At 39.4% G+C, this 23,360-nt stretch overlaps 2 protein-coding genes across 2 annotated transcripts; one reads left to right on the top strand and one right to left on the bottom strand.

Annotated features, from left to right (window-relative positions):
- The first annotated feature begins 1,443 nt into the window (after positions 1-1,443).
- On the top strand, positions 1,444-15,731 carry LOC143134556 (excitatory amino acid transporter 3-like). Its single transcript, XM_076295019.1, has 12 exons — positions 1,444-1,498; positions 1,918-2,058; positions 3,454-3,546; positions 3,755-3,869; positions 4,315-4,357; positions 4,663-4,755; positions 12,002-12,186; positions 12,505-12,612; positions 13,924-14,046; positions 14,255-14,449; positions 14,708-14,842; positions 14,971-15,731. The coding sequence occupies exons 2-12, from the start codon at positions 2,004-2,006 to the stop codon at positions 15,176-15,178; spliced, it is 1,353 nt and encodes a 450-aa protein (XP_076151134.1). The 5' UTR covers positions 1,444-1,498; positions 1,918-2,003; the 3' UTR covers positions 15,179-15,731.
- Positions 15,732-16,092: 361 nt separating this feature from the next.
- Positions 16,093-21,495, bottom strand: saraf (store-operated calcium entry-associated regulatory factor). Its single transcript, XM_076295021.1, has 6 exons — positions 21,313-21,495; positions 20,905-21,083; positions 19,748-20,282; positions 17,907-18,057; positions 17,435-17,529; positions 16,093-17,256 (listed from the first exon to the last, which is right to left on the bottom strand). The coding sequence occupies exons 1-6, from the start codon at positions 21,383-21,385 to the stop codon at positions 17,231-17,233; spliced, it is 1,059 nt and encodes a 352-aa protein (XP_076151136.1). The 5' UTR covers positions 21,386-21,495; the 3' UTR covers positions 16,093-17,230.
- Between the last annotated feature and the right edge of the window lie 1,865 nt (positions 21,496-23,360).

Raw genomic sequence — 23,360 nt, 5'->3', positions numbered from 1 at the left:
TTGAACTCATTGGCAAAGTGAAACTAACTTCACCAAGGAGTCAGTCAACGACAAGACAGTTATATGCAGTTACTTTCACTATTGACTGACAATGGGTTACCACCGAAAACATAGGCTGGAAAAAGCAACACTTACCCTAATGTTGCTCAAATGACTGAATAAAACAACATTTATCCTGCAGAGGAGTTGCTTATATCTCGTGACAGTGCGTCTTCAGCTGTGCTCCATACGTGTGTCTCTCCCCTCTCCCCTAATCACTTTTAACCGTCATTACCAATTTGCAAATGATGGTGAATAACTACTCATCATGAGATGTACAGTATTTTGTAATATCTTTATTCTAATTATGTTTCCCATTGTAATCGCGCAATTTAATGCTTTGCATGGACGTGCGCTGGTGTGCGTTCATGAATGATAGAAGGATGGTGCGTGCACCTGCCAATATGACTGTTGACATGCGCTCTTAAAATAGCATATGAACAACCCGCCATTGACTTCTGACCAGGTTTAGGTGGTGTATGATAGCGATTTTTAGACAATGCGCGAGTCCCCTCCCTAGGTTGTTAATTGCCACACCCCTGGGCGCAATGCTTAAAAAATAAACGTGCAAAATACTTTCCGCGGGTGAATAACAAGTATTACGCCATGCGCTGGTGACCCAAAATACAGCCCTAAGTGTTACTTATGATTTGTATATTCTAGTATTTGTATTATTTTAATTAGGCTATTGATTGAATTGACATTGTTGTTTACTATTGCTATTCTCCTTAGTGTAGTCTCACCAACTTTTTAAATAGTTTACTGTTAAATTTAACTATTGTATTGTTGTTATTTGTATGTCACTTTGGACAAAAGAATCTGCCAAATCCCATCTGATACAATATTATACCAGCTGTTTCAGATTCAGAATAAGGTAATCATTCTACCACATCAACTTTGGCATAAATCTCAGTATTCATCAGAATGCAAATATCATGCATATTCTTTGAACTTAAGTAGAACATTAACTTAAATGAGTTCATCCTGTTTTAGAACTTTTGGAATATGGAACCATGCGTCATATTTAATGTGTCAGCAGTAGCCTATTAAAACGAACCAGCTTTAAAGATAACAAAATTCCATGGTGATGTTACACACTGTTGGAGTGTTTCAGAACTAGTCACCAAGTACTACTTAGAGGAGGTTAAATATTCACAAAAGACAAGAATGTGATTTCTTTGCATGGAAATAAACGTCAGAGAGAGGGAGAGACAAACAGAGCTACATTACAAAGACACAACAGCCCATCTGCGCCACTCACCAAATCATTGTGAGCTGGGACCCTGTGATCGAGGCAGATATCAGACAGACCCTTTGGGCAGGCATCTTGTGGTACATGTACTGGACTAATCCTCAGACACAGGAATAATAATGCATTGGTCAAGGAAGGGATGGGATCTGAGAGGACTGCTGAGGAAGAACCAGCTCCTGATAGCAACTATTCTGTCGGTGCCACTTGGTGAGTGATTTTGTGTTCAAACAAACATTGCGTCTTTATTCTTTGTTTCTTGTTGCCTCGCATTGTCTATTGATGCTGTTGTTCATTGTTAGTTTCATCGTGCTGCTCCAGCTCTTTGGATGTAAGATGTCCTCAGGGATCTTAATCAGTCCAAAGTACCGCAGTATGTGCTGTCTGCAGGCTATTCAAGTGAAGTGTGACAAATATTTCAAACAAAATACTGTATATTTCACTTGACGTGTGGTGTCAACTTGGCAAAACAAAGATCAACTAAAGCATTGTTGGCGTTGGAGGTAGCCTTCATAAACGTTTCTGCAGCAGTCATAAAGCAGTAGTAGCACTTTACAGTCAAATTGGGAGTCCTGCATACAGTGCAGTACAGTGTGTGATTCATGGCCTCATTCCCCTCTGTGTGTTAGGCATTGGGCTGGGCATAGCTGTCCGTGACTATGGCGATCTGTCCCAGCTGGGGAAGTTCTACTTGGGCTTCCCGGGTGAGATCCTCATGCGCATGCTAAAGCTCATCATCCTGCCGCTCATCGTCTCCAGCATCATCACAGGTGCCCAGTAGATCACCTCCGGACGGCCACGCTTGCTTTCATCATCTGTTCACATTCACTCTCATTGGGCTATCGTGACATGCACAGGATTATTTTGAGTGGCGCTCCGAGAATCGGGATTCTGGAGTTGCTTAGGTCACACTCTGCCATTTGAAGTCTTTGTTTTACTGAAAGACCAGCACATGGACATTCTTAATTATTTGGTTATAATGCATACCAAGTAAAAACACCCAAAAATGAGCTGCTTTTTTTATTATTCTAAATGTTATCAAATATAGTTGGTCTCAGATTACTGATAGTCAATTGCTCTCTGTTTTGATAACCTCCCACTATTGAAAAGAATAACATAATTCCTTGTGTCTTGTGAAATATGAAGTGTTTAAATTAGGGCTATCAATCGATTAAAAAAAATTAATCTAATTAATTACATACTCTGTGATTAATTAATCTAAATTAATCGCATATATAATTTTTGCTGTGAAAGTATTTTAAATATTTAAATTCAAATGAATCATTGAATAATCAGCATTAGTGACATTAAAGTTCAAAAACTCTTCAGCATTAGTGACATTAAAACTCAACTGTTCAAATAATTGCCATGATAATCTATGATATGACCTAATATGCTGAGGAAATAAATTCAAAAGTGCTTCGGGAAGAAGTTTTTTTTTCACATACAAGGCATTTCATTTCAGAGGACTTTATTTTCAACACTTTATTTTTTATCAACACCATCAGGCCGTTTTTTTAAAAGTAAATGTTCCAATCAATGATCCAGGCAGCACGTTTTCTTCTCTCTCCTTCATTTTACAGTCTAATTTTTACTGACTAGAATGGCTCGGGGTTAAAGGTCATACGGAATCGATTAATCTGCACTAATTTTTTTAATCAGTTATTTTTTCTCAAATTAATTAATCGAAATGAATCAGTTATTTTGACAGCCCTAGTTTAAATGTTAACTACATGCACGTGTAAAAGTGCTTCGGGAAGAAGTTTTTTTTTCACATACAAGGCATTTCATTGCAGAGGACTTTATTTTCAACACTTTATTTTTTATCAACACCATCAGGCCGTTTTTTTTAAAGTAAATGTTCCAATCAATGATCCAGGCAGCACGTTTTCTTCTCTCTCCTTCATTTTACAGTCTAATTTTTACTGACTAGAATGGCTCAGGGTCAAAGGTCATACGGAATCGATTAATCTGCACTAATTTTTTTAATCAGTTATTTTTTCTCAAATTAATTAATCGAAATTAATCAGTTATTTTGACAGCCCTAGTTTAAATATTAACTACATGCACGTGTTTAAATGAATTCTCACATGTACACTGTCCTAACCATGTGCTTTAACACAACTCCATCTGTAAGAGGTACTGTAATGTCTGTTCTCAAACAGGTGTAGCATCCTTGGAGTCAGAGGTATCAGGCCGAATTGGGTTGCGTGCTATCGTGTACTACTTTACCACTACCGTGATTGCTGTTGTCCTGGGTGGGTCATTGTGCTGCCCGTGGTGCTGTCCTGCATCAAAGGACATTTGTTATTATTATCATATCATTATCACAATAGAGTATTTATAGTGTTTGTTTTTATGACTTATTTATCTAAAGATTAACTAATACCAACCAGCACAGATATTACTAGCAGGTTATGTCAGCCAGCACAGGCCTTTAAAAATATGAGCTAAATGTCATCTCAGGAATCATTCTGGTGATTGCCATTAAGCCTGGAGGATCAGTAAACGCTGGTGACATTGGCAGGTTTGGGACTCCTCAGAATATGTCGATGGTGGACGCCATGTTGGATCTGATCAGGTGAGCTGGTTTCTGACCTCTAACCCACTTTAAACTTTTGACAAAATGCAGGCAAGGAGTCTCATCCATGAACTAAGTGTGGAGTGTGGGAACATTGAGCTGACCCACTATTTGTGCTTAGGATTTTGGCTGTGCTAATCATTTAACTTTGGGCCCATAAAGTACAAAAGTGAGGTATTTTAACCCAAACCTACCAACCAAAACAAACAAACAAACAAATAGATGGTCACAATGTATACACATATGAAGTGATCAATACATTATTTATGTATCTACTGCACTTCGCTGCTTTATTCAGCATATATGCTGAATAACATGTAAACGGGAATATTCCCACATGGAAACATCTTATTCTGAATATTGCCATTACCAGAATATGTTCCTTAATCGGAATACAGTGAGCATGGAAACGTAGTCAGTGGTGATGACTGTATGTTTCTGATAGGAACATGTTCCCTGAAAACCTTGTGCAGGCCTGCTTTCAACAGGTAAGGATCCCAAGCTCCACCTTTTGGTCTTTTATTTCTTGAGTTGTCTTAAAATGAAATACTGATAGACATCATCATTTAATATTTAATATTGAACTGAACACTTGGCAGAATGATTAAGATCTGATAATCTGATAAACAGACTTTCTTCAGATTGCTATATTCTTTAAACCATAATGATGTGTGTAAATAAAAGTCAAACCATTCTGATAATATTTAGTTACTTTGAGTTAAAAGTACATTTGAACATGCATAACATTTCTATCTGAATAGGACCAAATAACCAATTTTTCATAATCTTCTAGTACAAAACCAAGCGTGAAGAAATTGTTCCAACTTTAGGAGTAATGAATACAACCACAGTCCTGTCTCTGTCTCCCACAACCTCTCCACAGGGGGTAAGTATCATGAACAGTTGTCTTATCTTGACAAAGCCAGGAAGATGATATGTATCCCAGCCATAGAAAACAAAACAAGGAGGAAGAAAATAGTCTGGGCCAACATGCAAATCCTTTTCCTTGAGACAAACTGTAGGTCTGCAATGCAATCTGATTTGAGTGAAATTCAGTGCAGACAATTTTAGCTGGAACTATAAGTATCAATCATAGAAACAAGAATCATCAGGTGACTGCAGAGGCTATGGACATTTCCATTCTATGGTCATTACAGGCAGGGACAGGAACAGTCTCTTTTGAAAAGACTGGTACATCCACTAGTCACATTGACATATCTTATTTCAAAGCCAACATGAAAGAATGATTTCCTGTAGAATGACTCCTTTAAGCTAAGTTATGGATATTTTATTATATTAATCTCTATGGCTTTGCTCTAACCTGCTGAGTCCCAAAGCCCTAAACCTCATGTACACTGACAGTAAGGAACCTGGCCTCGGAAAAAGAGAGAAGGCATGCGCAGAAAGTGCATAGAAATTATGCTTCTGATGGCTACATTCAGAAATGCATTCTAGTTTCTTTTGTCAGTAGATAGTAGTTTCCACACAGAAGAACACACAAACCTGGATAGTAATATTTTTTTTTTACATTTTTTTAAATATGCTGTATGATATTTTTTGTTTTGTTTAGTTTTTTTTTATATGCTGTATGATATGCTGTGAGATTTCTATCTTTTCACACAGAAGATGGAATAGTCTGAAAAAAAAGAACAAACATATTTACTGCAGGAGAAGATACATCCTGTAGAGACACATCTAGAAAAAACATTCTCTATAGAATCATATTATGAAATTTTTTCTTACCTTTGCATGTTGATGCACTTTTAAAGGCCTCCTTTCTGGCTTTTGCTCGCTCTAACTTAGCAAGCATTGCTGGACTCATCTGAGGAGCTTTAGTTTGGGCTGATGGTGCATTTTCAGGGCCCTTATTTGGACCTGACGTTGCTGGAGATTTAGAACTGCTTTTTTGGGCTGGTGGAGTCTTGTGGTCATCAGGTTTAACTGGTGGATCTATCGGGCCCTTAGCGGTAGATGAAATGTTTTGAGGACTATTAGGCTGAGCTTGGGCATTAATAGTTGGAGAACCTTGAGGGCTGTTATGGTGAGCTTGGGCATTAATAGTTGGAGAACCTTGAGGGCTGTTATGGTGAACTTGTATACCAACTGCTAATGATCCTTTGTGGCAACTAGATTTGACTGATATAGCAGTGACAACTGAATTTGTAAGACCACTGAGTTGGTTTGCTTGGACAGCCATCGGTGAGTAATTGGGGTCATTAGACTGGATTCTTGGACCAGCTCTTGGAGAAGGTTTAGGGCTAATACACTGGACAGGTGTAGAGGTGACTGGAGAAGCCTTGAGGAGGGCATCAGATAAGGTAGTTGGATCAGTCACTGGCAAACACTTTGGGCCAATATATTGGACAGACGTACAAGTGGCTGGAGAAGCTTCAGGGTCATTACGTTGTACTGGTGGAGTAGTCAATGGCAAAATGTCTGGGCCTTTTGGTTGAGCCGGTAGACCGGTTGTTATAGAGCAACTAGGTTTGGCAGGTGGATCAGTCATTTTTGAAATATTAGGACCACTAGGCTGGACTGGTGAAGCAGGTCTTGTTGAACCTTTAGAGTCTTTAGATTGCACTCTTGGAGCTGGAGGTTGTGCAGGTGGAGAGCTTGTTGTACAACCTTCATGGCTGTTAGATAGTACTGATGAAGCAGTCATAGAAGCACCTTCAGCTGTGTCAGTATTTGAAACATGTCCTTCAATCAGCGTATGTTGAATCCCAGATGCATTTTCTTCCTGTTGCTTTTTCAAACTCTCAACACATTGGCTCTCTATGTTATCAAGCCGTTTTTGATGCTCCTGCGTTGTCTCTTTCATTGTACCTTTCACCAACTCAACTTTTTTCTCACCTCTGTCACAGGCCTTATGATAGACTTTGTCAAGTGCGCCAACAATTTCTTTCCTTTTCTTCACAGACATACTCTTCTCCTTTACTGTATCATTGTTCCGAATCCTTTCCAACATTTCTTCCCATTGCTTCTGTTGTTCTTTTGCAACCATCTCCTTTTTCTTCCTTTCTTCCTGCAATCTCTCCAACTCTCTCAGTCTGTCTTCCAGTTTCTTTTGCTTCTTCTCTGCTTTTTCTCTTTTCTTTTCTTCTTTCTTTAGCCTGACTTTCTCTCTCTCATTTTCTCTTTCAAGTTCTTTCAGTCTACATTCTTCTTTTTTTCTTGCCATCTCCAGTTTCTTTTCCTGTGCTTTTTCCTCTTTCAACCTCTCCTTTTCTTCTTTTTTTCTTTGGATTTCCATCTGCTTTGTGTTTGCCATCTCATTCTCTTTCTTTTGCCACTTTTCAAATTCTTTTCTTCTTTGCATTACCATCTCTTCATCCTTCTTTCGCTTCTTCTCTGCCTTTTCATTCAGTCTGCATTCTTTTCTTTTTCCTGCCAACTCCATTTCATTTTTTTGTATTTTTTTCTCTTCCAACCTCTCATTTTCTTCTTTCTTTCTATGCATTTCTATCTGTTTTGTATTAGTTTCTTCTCCCATTCTCTCTATTCTCTTTCTTTCCATGTCTAACTTTTCATCTTTCTTTTCTTCATTCTCTAGTCTGTTCTCTTTCTTGTTATCTTCTTCTAATTCTTTCAGTCTGAATTCTTCTCTTTTTCTTGCCTTCTCCTGTTCGTTTTTCTTTTCTTTTTCTTGTTCTTTCAGTCTGAATTCTTCTCTTTTTCTTGGCACGTCCATTTCATTTTTCTTTATTTTTTTCCCTTTCACTCTGTCATTTTCTTCTTTCTTTTTCTGGATTTCCATTTGCTTTCTGTCAGCCTCTTCTCTCAGCTTCTCTATTCTAGTTCTTTCAGTTTTCAACTTTTCCTCTTTTTGTTGTAGTGCTCTTTCAGACATTTGAATATCTAATTCCTGCATTATTTCTTTCCCCTGATTTCTCTCCATCTCATTTTGCCTCTCCTTTTTCAGTCCATCGTTTATCCTTTCAATTTCCTGAATACTTAGTCCGTCATCTCTATGGCTTCTTTCACTTCCCATGCTTTTTACACTCCTATTTTCTTCCTCCATTCTGTGTTTCTCATTTGCTCTACCCAATTCATTGAGTTGGTCTTCATTTTGCATTTGTTTCATTCTCTCTTGTTCCTTTTCCTTTCTTTCTTCTTCTTTCAACCTCTCTATTCCTTCTTTTTTTTGTTGGATTTCCATCTGCTCTGTCTCTTCTCTCAGCCTTTCTTGTTCTCTCTTGCTCGCTATTTCCTTCTGTGTTTGTATAGCCCTCTCAAGATCTTGCTTTATAATCAATAACTCCTGTATGGTCGCTTCTGCTTGTTTTATTTCTTTTTTATTTCTCATCCTTTCTTCTTCCAGTCTTTCATTTTCTTTTATCCTGTCAAATTGCAGAACACTTTGTTTATCAGATCCACACCTCCGATCTATTTCCATGTCTTTTCTTTTTTGCCTTTTGTCTACCCTCATCCTGTGTGTTTTAGTTGTTCTATCCAGTTCGCTCATTTGGTCCTCCTGTTCTATGCTCTCTGTCTGCGTCCATATTTGTGTTGCTTCTTCCTTCTTTAGTCTTTCGTTCTTTCTTTCTCTTACGTTGTGCAGCCCTCTCAAATGTTCTTCCATTTCCCTTCTCTCAGCCTCTATCTCTGTTTTCATTTTTCTTTTCTCCCTCACTCTCTCCTTTGTTTTCTCTATTTCTTTCTCGAGCTCTGTCAGTCTACCTTTCTCTTGTTTTCTTCTTCCCTCCATTTCTTCTATTTTAATATCCTCTTCTCTCCGTTTCTTTTTTACCGCCATTGATTCTTCCCACTGGTACTTTGTGTCCTCACCCTGCCACTGGTTCTCATCGTTTAGCCTTTCTTCCTCTTCCAGTCTCGATTGTCTCTCCTTGTCATTCTTCACTCTACACACACTCTCCTCTCTTTTTGGCTTCTCTCTCCTACCTTTCTCTCTAATGCGTTCACTGTCTGCCTTTCTTTTCCATCTTTCTAACTCTCTGATCCTTCTTTCCATCTCTCTTTCATGGTCTGCTTCAAGGTTATGGGCTACTCTTCTTTCCATCTCTCTGTGATGGTCTGCTTCAAGGTTATGGGCTGCTCTTCTTTCCATCTCTCTGTGATGGTCTGCTTCAAGGTTATGGGCTGCTCTTCTGTCCTTTTTATGACTCTCACATTCTGTCCTCATCTTAGCTGCTTTTGATGATATCTGAAATTAGCCCAATATGGAACTGAATTAAAAAACTATATCATAAACACTAAAAGTCATATCTTGCACCCGGTGCAACGTGGTGCAAAGCGCGACACAGGTCTTATTCTTACATTACATTACATTACATTACATTACACTTCTTGACCAAAGTGACTTACATATGTCAGCTATTACAAGGGATCACATTGTCCCCGGAGCAACTTGGGGTTAAGTGCCTTGCTCAAGGGCACAGCGGTGGAAGCCGGGAATTGAACCGACAACTTTCAGGCTACTGCACGCTAGCCCAGCTCCTTAACCACTATACTACACTACCACCACCCCCATTATTCATATCATACACTGAAGTCAGTGATGAGTCATTCGAAACATTTGCTTTTTTTTTTAATTGTAACCCCTTGTCAGCCAATAGTAAAAGTAAATAACTTAGAACTGTTTTGTCATTGCCTATGAGACCCGGTGAAGTTAGTTTCAGTTCAGTTTGCCTATGAGTTCAAATAATAGGCGAGTGCAGATGTATATAGGCTATACTCTGCTAGTCACACACAGGTTTTAGTAAAGCAAGTACTAGTGGAATTGTGCAAGCAGATTCCTTTAGACTGTCAAAATACCGACACGCTATTTGATGTTGCGCTGAACAATATACCTGGTGTGTGATCACAAAATCAGGCCGTTTAATTAGCGAATGTGACACGCCTTAAATGTCTTTAAACTTTGCGTCTCTGACCAAACGTTTCAGATCGCTGAAATAGAGCCCATTGTCTGTCTTTCTCTTCTTATGTAACAAGCTGAGTGTTACTTTATGGTTTAAAAGCCTGTGTCCACCAAACACTGCAATCCCCTCAAGCCAAATGAACTCCTTTTGTCTGTCAAAGTTATATTTTGTTTTTCATACACATTCAGGATTTGTATAGGAACTAGATGCTGCCAGCGCAAAAAAACAAAAAGACACAGACCCTAAAGGTTAAATTTGAAGCACAATGACTATTGTAACTGTACTGTCAAAGAATATGTAATGTAAACTTGACTAAAAAAAGTCTCACCTGTTGCCTCTCCTCTGTCTCTCTGCTTGGTCTGGCCATTTTGGTGTCTAATTTCTCATCAAGCATGGTGGCTAAGTTCTCTAGACATTCCAGTTCCACTCTTTGGAGCCTGGCATCAATGTCCAGCTGGATGTTGCTCATTTTTTCATCCAACTTCTCTTTAATTTTTCGTAGACTAGAGTCTAAGCACTTCTCCCAAGCATGCTTTCTACTTTGGTAACTCATCTAGAGCAGGAAAGTGGACAGTGGGAAGAATGCAGATTAGATTATTGTCATTTAGCAGAGTACAGGTACAGAGCCAATGAAATGCAGTTGACATCCAACCAGAAGTGCAAAGAAGCATCAAATACTAAGTGCAGGTAGAGTATGGTTGTGTATACAATAGAGATTAATAATGTATAGTGTATAGTTGGATATAAGCAGATAACATCATATTCTAGGGATACATATTATAGAAATACACACACACACACACACACACACACACACACACACACACACACACACACACACACACACACACACACACAGCCTTTGTCATTTATTTAATTTCATCCAAGATCATATACATACCCCATCTAGTCTTAATCTGCCATATGCATCCATTATGGTCAATTGGTCAACTCCCAGGTGGGGCACTGCTTATCTCCTTTCGCTGTTCATCAAATCAAAAATAGGGGGTCTATTTATCACAGGGAAGGACATTAGAATACATGAAGCAGTTAGGCCTACTTGTAATGTTACAATATATTAATAGGAACAATAAATACAACAGGCTGCTAAATATGTTTGAGATCATTCTGAATTTGTGTTGTGCAATGTATGCTAATTTACTGTATTAAAAAACATTTATGGGGGAATATCTTTTCTATCAAGTGACAATAAATGTAATAGTATAAAATAGAAAGTTATTAAGTGTTGAAAATAGAAATATCAGCTATTAAAACCATTTTAAGTGTAGCTTACCATGATTCTGCACCCAGTTCAGTTGATTGTTCAAATTGAGTTATGTATCATGGAATACTGGAGTGTTCAGTTGCTTGGCTGCAATGACATCAGCAGGTTTGTTATTGTGATGTCAGATGTGGTCTTGACATCACAGTGCAGACTTCCATGTTTGTACTACGAGGCTACTAGACTACTACCACTAGGCTATTACTACTACTAGTCATAGTCATAGTCAAGTCACTAGTCAAGTACTACTACTACTACTGATAATAATAATAAAAATACTAATAATAATAATATAGTATTCCTATTTATGTATTATTTAAAAATGATTGAAGCTGTTAATTGTTTTATAATTAAACTATATTTTTTGGCTAGTGCCTGACCAGAAGCAGCACTTATAACTGAGAAAAATGAATAAATAGGCCTACTGGGTGTTATAGGGCCAAAGAAAGTTGTACAAGTCGGCTTCTTTTTAAACGGAACCGCGTGTTTCCTTAGCGTGCTAAAGCCATGACTATTGCCTATAGTGGCAACCGGGTGATGAGCGGGATAACGGCCTTCGAGATATCCTGTATCCATTAATGATTCAGATTGTCATGGGTGGTCCAATGGTAACAGGGCAGGTATGGCATAATTAATAGGAGCAGTTTCTAGGTAGACACCACATACTTTCTAATTGACCCCTTCTAGTGCTGTTCCTCACTCCAATAGGCCTATATTGTCAGTAAATACAAGTGAAAGAAAAACCTGATTTTGATCATGTAGGATGATCAAGATATGGTGACTAAATTGAAAACAAAGAAGTCAAATCAGTTTTGTTTAAGTTGTACTGGGGGTCTAACAATGAGCAATACATCCAGTTTTATAAGATGAATTGAAAAAAACTATTTACAGCCTGCATATTGGCTGCCCATCACCATGTATGGAAAATGAGGCCTTGTTTCTCAATATCTCCAATGTCTATTCTTTCATAGGATAGTTCCAGGGACTACCAAATCACTGGATCATACCTAGATGGGATCAACATCCTGGGCCTTATCGTCTTCTGCCTGGTGTTCGGGTCTGTCATCGGAAAGATGGGTGAACGTGGGCGCCCCCTGTTGGACTTCTTTGACGCCTTAAATGAGGCGACTATGAGGGTGGTGCAGATCATTATGTGGTAATTATGTCATGTTATGTTATTATGTTATGTGCAGGTCATTATGTGGTAATTATGTCATGTTATGTTATTATGTTATGTGCAGGTCATTATGTGGTAATTATATCATGTTATGTTATTATGTTATGTGCAGGTCATTATGTGGGTTATCTTTGATATCTGTCGTGGTAGCTTGCATTTTGGTCGAGCCCCCCATTTGTACTTTGAGGCCTGTGTGTGGTAGCAGTAGCCTGTATTCCCATAAAAATCTTTTTTGACTTTGTAAGGATACTAATATAGCTGTTTTCTGGTGGTAATATCTTACTTTTGTTTCTGTAGTTACATGCCTATCGGGATACTGTTTCTGATTGCTGCCAAAATCATTTCAGTGGATGACTGGAGCATTTTCACAAAGCTGGGCCTCTACATGGTAACAGTGCTTAGTGGGTGAGTGTTGGGAAGGAAAGATCACAGACAGATAAGCATCACAGAATGGTAAACTCACTACTAATATGAGTACCCAAATAATATAGTTAGTTGAAAATGGGTAATACACACTTGCTAAAGAAGCCTACCTGGTTGGTGATTGTTTTTTGTTTTTGTTTTGGTTCTTTGTTTGGGCATTCAGGCAACTGGCTTTGCTATAGGGCCCACATCAACAGAGCATAAGCGCATACTAAAGACCACTGACTACTAAAACTCCTTTGTACATTTTGTACCTTTTATATGTCAATAAAATACAACAATAATTTTCAGCCTAACTTTATTCAATGTTCAGATTTCTGTAAATATATGCAAATTAGAGCACATTTGCATCAACCATGCCTAGTTTGCATATAACATTCAGAAAACTTGTGATATTTGTGGAAACAGGTGCGCACATCCAAAATATGTTTAAACAGGTGCCAGACAAAACGTGTCAGAGAGAGAGGAGATGGTCTGCACACTGTATAGGCTCCAATAAGTACTTTATTTATTCTAAAAAGGCAACGTTTCGATCTCAACAGATCTTCATCAGGCAAATAAGAAAACTCGTGATACAAAAAAATAGCTGTCTTTGAGTAACAACTGGGCAAGTTTCATAGTGATGAATCTATTAGTTAAAAATTATATTCACCTGTAGTGTCTCACTAACAGAGACATGTATCACATTTGTGATATAGGTATAACTACTCAGAAAAGATCAATCACCTAAGAAGACAAGTTCAGTCACCTAAGAAGACATTCCAACCACTCCCCAAAAATGAACATTAAAAAATTACAGAAACCCATAGGCCCTCTACTACTACTGTCAGCGCATGCTGTATCATAAAAGAAGGTTGTATCACGAGGCGGGGCCTTTACGGATCCCGGGTACAATGTGTTGCGTTTGAGACTGGCATCAGCCATTTGTGCATTGCTGTTTTGTCCCATGTCATATTGTGTAATGCTAAATAGGCTATTAATAGTTATTGATCGACCATTGTGGGAAATTCCCTAACTTTAGCACAATGAATCATTTACCTGAAGTATCAACACAATAGTTAGAGTGAAGTCATTATGTGGTGGTATATGTCTTGTGGAATGCCAGTCACTCATATATTTACATACCTTTAGCCACAGATATTTTACCCATGGTATAGGATGGCATTAGCATCTAATCAGTTCTTATGCCCTTAGATACTTGAATGCTGTAAATGACCTAGTTGGCTGGTAACAGCAGACTTGCAGGAGGATTGCAAATTGAAATAGTTGTATTGTTGACTGTTTGATAAACAGACTAGCCATTCATGCCCTGCTGGTCCTGCCTCTGCTCTATTTGGTTGTGGTGAGGAAGAATCCATATGCATTTGCCTGGGGGATGGCTCAAGCCCTACTCACTGCACTCATGATCTCCTCCAGGTAAACCGAGGGTGCACTTGGACAGACAGACAGACACACACACACACACAACATTCAGAGACACCCACAATCAACCTCCAAATCACTACAACTGTTGAGGAACATGTTTTAGCAAATTCTATGGAGACGTGATAGTTACAGTTAAAACCAAGTCACTACTGTATGTTCACATCCCTCTTCCATTTATTTTGTGCTCTTGTGCTCTCAGTTCAGCCACGCTACCTGTGACATTTCAGTGTGTTGAGGAAAACAACAGGGTGGACAAGCGCATCACTCGCTTCATGCTGCCCGTGGGCGCCACTATTAACATGGATGGCACCGCCCTGTATGAGGCTGTGGCGGCCATCTTTATCGCCCAGCTCAATAATTACCCTCTGGCCATAGGACAGATCATCACTATCAGGTAACCGACTCAGGGAAAACAATCATACTCAACTACAGGATCTAGAATCTTTTTAAGAGGTATTCATACACACTCGGGGACAAAGGTGTACTCAGGCATACACAAAACACGTAAAGGCTATAGTGAGAAAAATCATATGGCTTTTTTGGTGTCTAGACATACTAATATCTAACCGCATTTGACTTACCTCCACCACAAAACAGTGGAGCGCATTTCAACTCAACTGAACAAATGAATGAATGTTCTCCTTTATGACAGCATCACAGCAACAGCAGCCAGCATTGGTGCTGCAGGTGTTCCTAATGCTGGTCTTGTTACCATGGTGATTGTTTTGACAGCTGTGGGCCTTCCTGCCAATGATGTCACTCTGATCATCGCTGTTGATTGGCTCCTGTAAGTTGAAAGTGACTATGTCCAAGAGTGAAGATAACGTCCTTACTTTGTATTCAGTTCATGTGGCTTTTGTGGGAAGTCATATTGTGACATTGCATGATTACTATTAATCGATGTGGTTGTCACAGGGATCGTTTTCGCACGGTGATCAATGTGTTGGGAGACGCGTATGGAGCCGGGATTGTGGAGAAGCTATCTGAAGCAGAACTGGTCAGGAGGACGTCCTCCCTGTCCGCTACTGACCCAGAGCACCACCATGCTTCGTTGAGAGTGCCCCCGGATGAGGTGTGTGAGAAGCCAGGACAGCCCAACGAAGGTCACAGTGACCAAGAGTGATGGAGGACAGTGTGGCGATAACGTTTAGCACCTCAAGCAAGGACAAACTCAATTCTACCATTTGTCTATTACAGCATACAAAGGACAAGAGTCATGTAAATGTATGACAAATATTCATTTGATAGTCAATTTTTCGTTTTGTTTAGGCCTATTGTATGCTAACAATACAAGTACAAAAGCATACATGAATATGGGTCATTCCTTGTTAAATCAGACAGAATCCGGGAAAATCAGACAGAATCCGGGAAAATGGGTGTCCCAAAACACCTATAAAATATTTTTGTTAAATTCCAATGTTTTAATATTTTTTTCGGCCTTGATTTTTTAGTTATTATTACACTCTGAAAAATGCCTTCTCTTGGAAGCCACGTTTGAATTCTTATCAGTATTTAAGTCTGGAAACACACCATTTGGATTTGATTATGGGGCATGTTTCAACTGGCAGGGAAAATGTCTCAGCACACAACTGGATATACCTTATCAATCAGAACAACGAAATATGTGAATATTATAGGGAGAGCAGCAAAAACATCCTTCTTCTTGACAAATGCATTAATGATTCTGTTTCTTTTAAAGTTATTGCACTGTCAATATCTTGTATAACAGCAGAATCTAATCATTTTGTTTCTCTACTGTCAGCCTTTTTGTTGTTATCAAAGTCAACTCAAGTGTGCTAGGTGACCTGGATGACTATGTTACTTTTGTCTATCTGTCCATCATTGTATAAAGACCGCCCAGATGATATGATTGGCCCGAACACATGTGAGTATAAATATTGAGACTTCTAAATGAAACGACTCCATACCGAATTTCCCAAACTCAGATTTTGTCGGTTGGGTAAATTCTGGCTGGCTTCCAGGCTATTTCAAAATATATAATCAACTAGTTTTCAAATAAAAGGTTATAATGCTGTATAAATCAACAAATATTTTTTTATTTATATCAAACTCATAAAACATGATATTTTTAAAAGGATTCTGAATATAATATGAGGAAAATTATAGAGGAAACATAAGGGGGCTAAACAGATTGGTGCAACATTTTGAAAATGTCCAACCAAATATGGACAAAATGGATGTCAATGTTTCTGTCAAGTTCTTTAGACTCACATTTGACCTGTGATGCAAATTCACATTTTTGACGATAAATACTTCAAGTGATACTTATTTTAATATTATCATGTAATGCCTAATTTAGTTTAAGATAGCTCTACATTTACCGGTAGATGCATCCTAACATACTGTAATGAGACATACAGTATATCATGAAATATAAATTTGTGAATAACCTTAGAAACAGATAAACTGAATTTATCAATTGGTCTGCAGCTGTCTCTTTTTTGCAAGAATCAGGACTACTATCTTAGATATTCTGTAATACATTGAAATGTCACTGCAAAACAGACATATTCAAATCAACTCATTTCAATTTGGAGTGTAAATCGCCCTCTTGTCTTTCAAACAAAGTTTAGTCCTTTTTTGTTTATTATTTCTTTTTTGCAAATGGGGAAATTTCACTCAGTTTCAGGTCTTTGGACCCACATGATATAGCTTTTACTAAAAACTAGAGACAACTCAAGCAATTTTAACAACCTTCTGTATGATACACACCACTGTAAAAAAAAACCCAACAACTTGACATAAGGACTACTATAAATGGACAGGAGCCATAAAACAACTGCATATAGGATAATCCTGCAAACAATTCCAGTGTCCACATCAGTGCAGTTAAAATGTTGGCCCTAATGTTGATATAACAGTAACCGTTTACAGGAAGAGTAAAACTGTGGCCATTTTATATTAGGGTTTTTTGTTTTTTTTGAGACACCGTAGCTTTTAGAAACCTCGTCCATACTGTAAGGCTACAGCCATGGTTTGGGCATCGTGAAGTTAGGTATACCTGCATTCACATTTTTTTTTTAAATAATTTTTCTTTCTACCCAACCTAAGGTGCTTTTGTTGCTTGAAAAGCTAATTTCACATTCAAAATGCTTCCCACACAAAGTGATCATATTGAAAAGGTTGTTCCATTAAGTTCTTTGTCCTCAACATCTCATCGCCTTTTGGTACCACCAAATCCTATGACACAGGAAAAAAATACATTTAAAACTTGCTATTCTGAACACACATTATTCATCAAACAACTGAACTTCAAATTCAAATGACACACATATACTGTATACACACACCAGAACAAATTAAAGTATTCAGGTTCTAGGATGAAAGTCTAATTCATATATGTAAGTATAGGCTTTACCAGAGGCAGTGCGTGTTCCGGAGCTTGCTGGTGGGGTCCTGGGAGTGTTTTGGGTGGTGTTTGATCCCCAAGAATGACCAGTGGTTGGTTGACGCCTTTATGCAAAGCACATTACAGTTGGACAGCATTAGGCAGTCATTTATGGCAGCATTTCCAATCATGGTCAAGTTTTACTGATAATTTTGGCTCACTAACCTTATATAGGGAAAGTGCAAACATGGGTACGACCTTGCCTCTAGTACTGTAGTTCTAACAGCCCATAGCACTGAAGCAATTAACGCAGCTCAAAAAGACTAGCCTCATGTAGCGTCATGTTAAATCCTTGGGTATACATGTAAATATGTGACAATACACTATGATGGATACACAATGATCATTAAGAACAGTGGACAGTTAGAATGACTACCCATCATTCTGATTACACTTTGTTTTTCATAGTACTTCCCAGTACAAATCCCAGTCTGTGACTCACCGATTTCCAAAGAGGTATCCCAGAATTCCTCCTGTGCCCATGCCAGTCCAAAAACCTCCACCAGTGTTGTGACGAGAACTAGAGTGGGGTCTGGTGAACTGGTCAGCAAAGCCATAACTAGGACCTGACCCTGGATAGCCTGATGAGTGATCTGAAACAAATGAATGAAAGGTAGAGTCTGTAATTCTGGTGAGGGTTGTTCATACTTGATCTCAACAGCCAACAGAATTTACACCCCTCCTTTTTAACCCTTAAAGGAGTACCATTGCAATGTTGGGAAATGAACGTTCTGAAGAATATCAGGGTTCATTCAGAGATATAGATAGACCCTTTCAACAATAAAAACAAAAACAATGCTTGAACGTTCTATTTGGTTCCCAATAGAGTACTGAAGCCATGACGTAGCGTTGCCAAGGCAGCAATTTCACTGGATCTAAACAAATCAATCTACCATTAGAAATCACCATAGCGGTGGCTTTCTTAATCTATTTCAATAATTTTACGTTTCTAAGACGTTAGTATTTTTTTTTTACACTGTAGGATTCACATACTACAACATTATATTCATACCAACACGATCAAATTCGTGACTACAGAGTTTTACTGTATCTTAGCATGGGTTTTCTTCTGTAAAAGAGACCTGCATGTAACTTCACAGCATGCTGTTAAAATCCTTAAATTCACGGACGTGTTTTGGCTTTATTTTTTTGGCAAAAACGTCGCTCTTAACAGCCGCCAATCTTTGAGAAGACGTGAAATATCCACTGGAATTTTGTTTCTTTCTATTACACCTGCCAGGGAATCCGTGTTATGTGGCTAAGCTGCTGCCTAGCAGGTAAAACACGTTTAAATGGATATATTTATTTTTATCAGGTAGAAATGATGCCACATGTCTACATTCAATGCTATTTATGCCACTTCGAAAGTTTGTTTAGATCCAGTGATTCTGCCGTCATGGAAACGCTACGTCACACTTCGGGACTCTATCTACTTCCTCTGCATTAAGTTAACATATGGAATGTTAATACGGAAGCCTTGTGGGGCCAACTATGATGCTGATAATGGAACTCTCTTGAAAGGGTCTATACTTATTTATGGTTTATTTACTGGTTGCTATGTGATGTGGGTGTTCTCAGAACATTCCGCTGCGCCACTCTGCTGTAATCACTGGCAAAGCAAAGTGGTACTTTATTGACCCTTTCAACAATAAAAACAAAAACAATGCTTGAACGTTCTATTTGGGCCCCAATCTACTTCCTCTGCATTAAGATAACATATGGAATGTTAAAAAGGAAGTCTTGTGGAGCCAACTATGATGCTGATAATGGAACTCTCTTGAAAGGGTCTATGGACCCTTTCAAGAGAGTTCCATTATCAGCATCATAGTTGGCCCCACAAGGCTTCCGTATTACTACTTATCAAGCTGTCATTCGCCGGCAGGCAGGGTGTACATATTCAGATGAAGACTTCATCACATGATGGAACAGATGTCACTTTGTGTAACTTATAGCTACAAACATGCAAACATTAGCAAACGGGTAACGTTAGCTAGCTAACTAGTAACACTTATCTTTTCTTGGTTTGTATAGAAATTAATATTAAGTGACACATACACGTAAGAGGTTGGACATATGTGACGGTTGGTAATATGTGACGTTCCTATATCAATAAAGCTTAAACCATTATCTTTACAAGGCTGTTACAGGACCACCGCCATAGGCAAAGACTAAAGTATAGATGTGAAGAAATGCAAAAGTAAGTAAAAAAGGGGTGTATAATCAGTCAACAGCATGACCCAATGCCTAGTTACTGGTGAGCATCACATCTCCACGTCGCCTTACCTGCCCCCATGTAATCTGGCTTGAACCCTGGAGGAGGAGGGCCGCTGTGACCTCCCTGGCCATTTTGCCAGTCTCCGTCACTGGGGAAACGCTCCTGCCCTTGGCCTTGCCCATGTGTGGGCCCACACAGGAACATCTTGTACACGCCGTAAGCCAGCAACAGCAGCAGAGCTATCACAACCAGACCCCCTGCCCCCTCTCCATCCCCTGATGGGTGCTGCCCGTATCCCGAGCTGGCTCTCTGCTGCTGACCCCCATGATGCTTGTTGCCCGAAAAGAAGCTGGATGCAAACTGGGAGAAGCCACTGGAGCCCCATCCTCCTCCTCCTCCTCCTCCTCCTCCACCACCACCACCACCACCACCCCAGCCCTGGTGGGAGTGTCGGCTGCGGCCTTCCTCCGTCAGTTCCAGGGTGTACTCCAGCCCACAGGAGCCCCTGAGGATGTAGGGGTCGTCAGGCTGGTTGAAGCCTTCGCAGCTCACCTCGATGCGTCCAAACCGGTAGGTATTGTCCATGTCTGCTTTGCACTCCCACTAGGGTTAGGAACCAAAATATTAGAATCAAGTAGAATCTGTGAGAAAGAACTAAACCCGGAACAGAAGTTCCGGAAGTTTTAATGCTAAGTGAATCAATACTTACAATATTCACTTTTTGAATGTTTTGACAAGGCTTAGCACATAAACTAGCCTACTGCTGGAATAACGAATAATACATATTTAAAATGTACCTAAACATTTTTTTTTACCTGGAATTGGAATGGAGGAATTGGAATTGAAATGAGGAATCAGCAAGAACCAGAATTGATAAGCAGAATCGGAATCAATACAATTTGAATGATACCCAAACCCCACAAACAGGGAGCACAAACAGGGGAGAGGGGAACTATTTACACATTACAGTATCACCATATATAGGCCTAACACTGAGACTGGGCTACTGGAGGTGGGAGACATCCATTTACACTTGTTTTTAAATAACTTTGGATTTTAAAACGTCTGCTTCACATTCAATATAATATTACTAGACTAGGCTACTGAACAGAGACCTCAGAAGTTCCAGGAAGTAAAAACGTGTTAGCCTATTGTAAAGAATGGTTCTCTCTTCACATTAAATTATGTTAAACGGAAAAAAAAAAAAAAAGTGAAATCAGCTTACCTGAGCGTCAATTCCATCCCACCCTTTGTTTTGACACTGAACCACTTCAGGGATAAAAGATGCGCAACCCGCCGATCCCCCAACACATTGCAGCTGCGGGACAGGACTTGAGCGCCTAGCTGTGGTATATCTTCCCTTGTACAAAGTGAGGACCTGAACATCGCGCAGCAACACAGCTCCTGTGGTGTGCAAGTACAGTTTCAAGTAAACCAGCGAGAACCAAATAGGCCTACGGATCGAAACATATAATCACACTTCGCGCTAAGTAAGCCTGTAGGCCTACAGTTACAAGTTTGAACGTTACTTTCTTGTTTTTGCGGAAATGAAAAAGTGACAGCAGCAAAACGTTTTGCTGTCACTTTTTTCACTTCCGCAAAAACAGTAACGTTCATTTGGAGAGAATCTCACCTTCATTCCAGCATCTGATGTGAGGAAGAAACAAAACAAATAACGACAAAACGATTATTTTTACGGTCGCCATTGTCAGTGCCAAAAAGAAGATTTGTTAAAGGCCTGACACAACTTGAAAGAGACGTAGCCTAGCCACTGTCACTTCGTTCGTCTGATGCAAAACTTGTAAATATTCTCTACGTCATCGTCATCCTTCGAGTTTGTTGGCGGACTAAACTGAACTTGGATGTAGTTGCGCCACCTATTGAATTGGGGTAGAATGTTATTCTTCACTGACATGTCATAGGCTACACTACTGAAATAGGTGGGTAACTGATGATGTTTCAGTCATTCTAGTCATTCTACTACGCATTCTAAAAGGGGAATGTTGCGCGCGGTTACACCCAAAAAGCAGGCTATACAATCTGTCATTTCCAACCTGTTTTAGCCTATCATTGCAATGGTGGGTCTGGCATGAATTTCAAATGCTGGGGGGATATCAGTTCCAAGCCATTCAATGTCTTGCAGACCATCAAATAAGCAGCTTCAGAAATGGTAACAGAACTCAACTTTACTTAAATTATTCAGCCAAAGAGGAGACATGTAACTCCTCTCCTATTTTCTCTCCACTTCCTCCCAATAGCCAGAATTAAATTTAAATCTCTCATTTTGGCCTATAGGACACCGACTAGATCTGCTCCTTTAATTCAATGATCAAGATGTACATCCCCAACCGCCCACTGGTTTTCTGATGAGCGTCTGTTGTGTCGACCAGACATAAACGCTAGGTCAAATTCAAGACTCTTTTCCTCAGTGGTTCCATGTTGGTGGAATGAGTTGCTAGTGCTCTCCGTTCCTGTGATAGTTTTGGGTCTTTCAAGAGGGGTCTAAAGGCATATCTGTTCAACATGTACTTAGTTCATTAAGCGCTTCTTATGTGTTATGGTTTGTAGTATTGTTTATTCTCATTAGGCTGTTGATTAAAGGCACCCTATGCAGTTTCAGGTAGCCTATTTTTGGCGACTCTAGAGCTCCCTTTACTTGCCGTTGTAAAAAGCCTACTTCTCTAGCTTGTTCCCTCTGTACACAATGAAAATACAGTCAAACTAACATCTTTACTCTCGTGTCACAATGCAACATCTCTCTACAGCCCAATATTTCTATTTCTGTCATAGTCCAATATGTGGGGCAGTCGTGGGCCTACTGGTTAGGGCTTCGGGCTTGTAACTGAAGGGTTCACCTCACTGTGTGTTCACTGTGTGCTCTGTGTGTTCACTAATTCACGGATGGGATAAATGCAGAGACCAAATTCCTTGTATACGCGGCCTAGAAACCTGATTTACATTTTACATTTACATTTTTTTACGGTTTACAGTGTAGACTTTACACCAACCTCCTCTCACTCTCTATGGGTGCTTAGTCAGTCAGAGGTGCAGTGTGGCTATGGGCTACTGCAGGATGAGGTGAAAATAAGCAGGATCAAATGAACATAGGCCTACATCTTTTAGTATGTAGAACCATACATCCACATCCAGATAATTTGGGCCCTATGACAGACAATAATTCTGGGGGGGGGGGGGGGGGGGGGGGGTTTGTCTCTCTGGGGGCCCCCTGTCAGTGCTGGGCCTTAGAGTCGTCCTAACCACCCCCCCCCCCCCCCCATACTACCTTGGTAACGTTTCACGATTCTCGCAAGATGTATCTGGGTCGGCAATTCTTGAAGTTGCATTACTGGTTCTCTCGGTAGCGACCCGCTACAGCTATGCAGCTATGGCTATGATAGGTGAATGATTCCCCTATTACAAGTTTGTTTACAATCAATTTGGCTTTGTAGAGGTTATAAAGGTAAACATCTTGCATAGTGTACCTTTAATTTGACATTGTTGTTTATTATTGATATTCTCCTTAATGTAATCCTACCATGCCATTGTTATTGTCATTATATTATATTATTGATTGAATGGACATTATTGTTTATTCTTGCTATTTTCCTTCATTTTCATTGTTTTATTTCATTAGGCTATTGATTGAATTGACATTGCTGTTTATTATTGCTATTCTCCTTA

The sequence above is a fragment of the Alosa pseudoharengus genome, unplaced genomic scaffold, assembly GCF_046254945.1.
Source record: "Alosa pseudoharengus isolate Yale_2024_CS ecotype anadromous, Long Island Sound unplaced genomic scaffold, YU_APseudo_1.1 YU_APseudo_1.1_scf_2, whole genome shotgun sequence".
NCBI lineage: Eukaryota > Metazoa > Chordata > Actinopteri > Clupeiformes > Clupeidae > Alosa > Alosa pseudoharengus.
Note: the sequence above shows the minus strand (reverse complement) of the source record. Positions and strands in the feature narration are given on the sequence as shown.

Excerpts from the sequence above, each read along its gene's own strand:
- LOC143134556 (XM_076295019.1), top strand. The coding sequence starts at position 2,004 with ATGCGCATGCTAAAGCTCATCATCCTGCCGCTCATCGTCTCCAGCATC. Across the intron at positions 4,358-4,662 it reads TGCAGGCCTGCTTTCAACAG|TACAAAACCAAGCGTGAAGA; the intron begins GTAAGGATCCCA and ends ATAATCTTCTAG. Across the intron at positions 14,047-14,254 it reads GCACTCATGATCTCCTCCAG|TTCAGCCACGCTACCTGTGA; the intron begins GTAAACCGAGGG and ends TTGTGCTCTCAG.
- saraf (XM_076295021.1), bottom strand. The coding sequence starts at position 21,385 with ATGGCGACCGTAAAAATAATCGTTTTGTCGTTATTTGTTTTGTTTCTT. Across the intron at positions 21,084-21,312 it reads CATCAGATGCTGGAATGAAG|GAGCTGTGTTGCTGCGCGAT; the intron begins GTGAGATTCTCT and ends TGCACACCACAG. Across the intron at positions 17,530-17,906 it reads GGATACCTCTTTGGAAATCG|GCGTCAACCAACCACTGGTC; the intron begins GTGAGTCACAGA and ends CTTTGCATAAAG.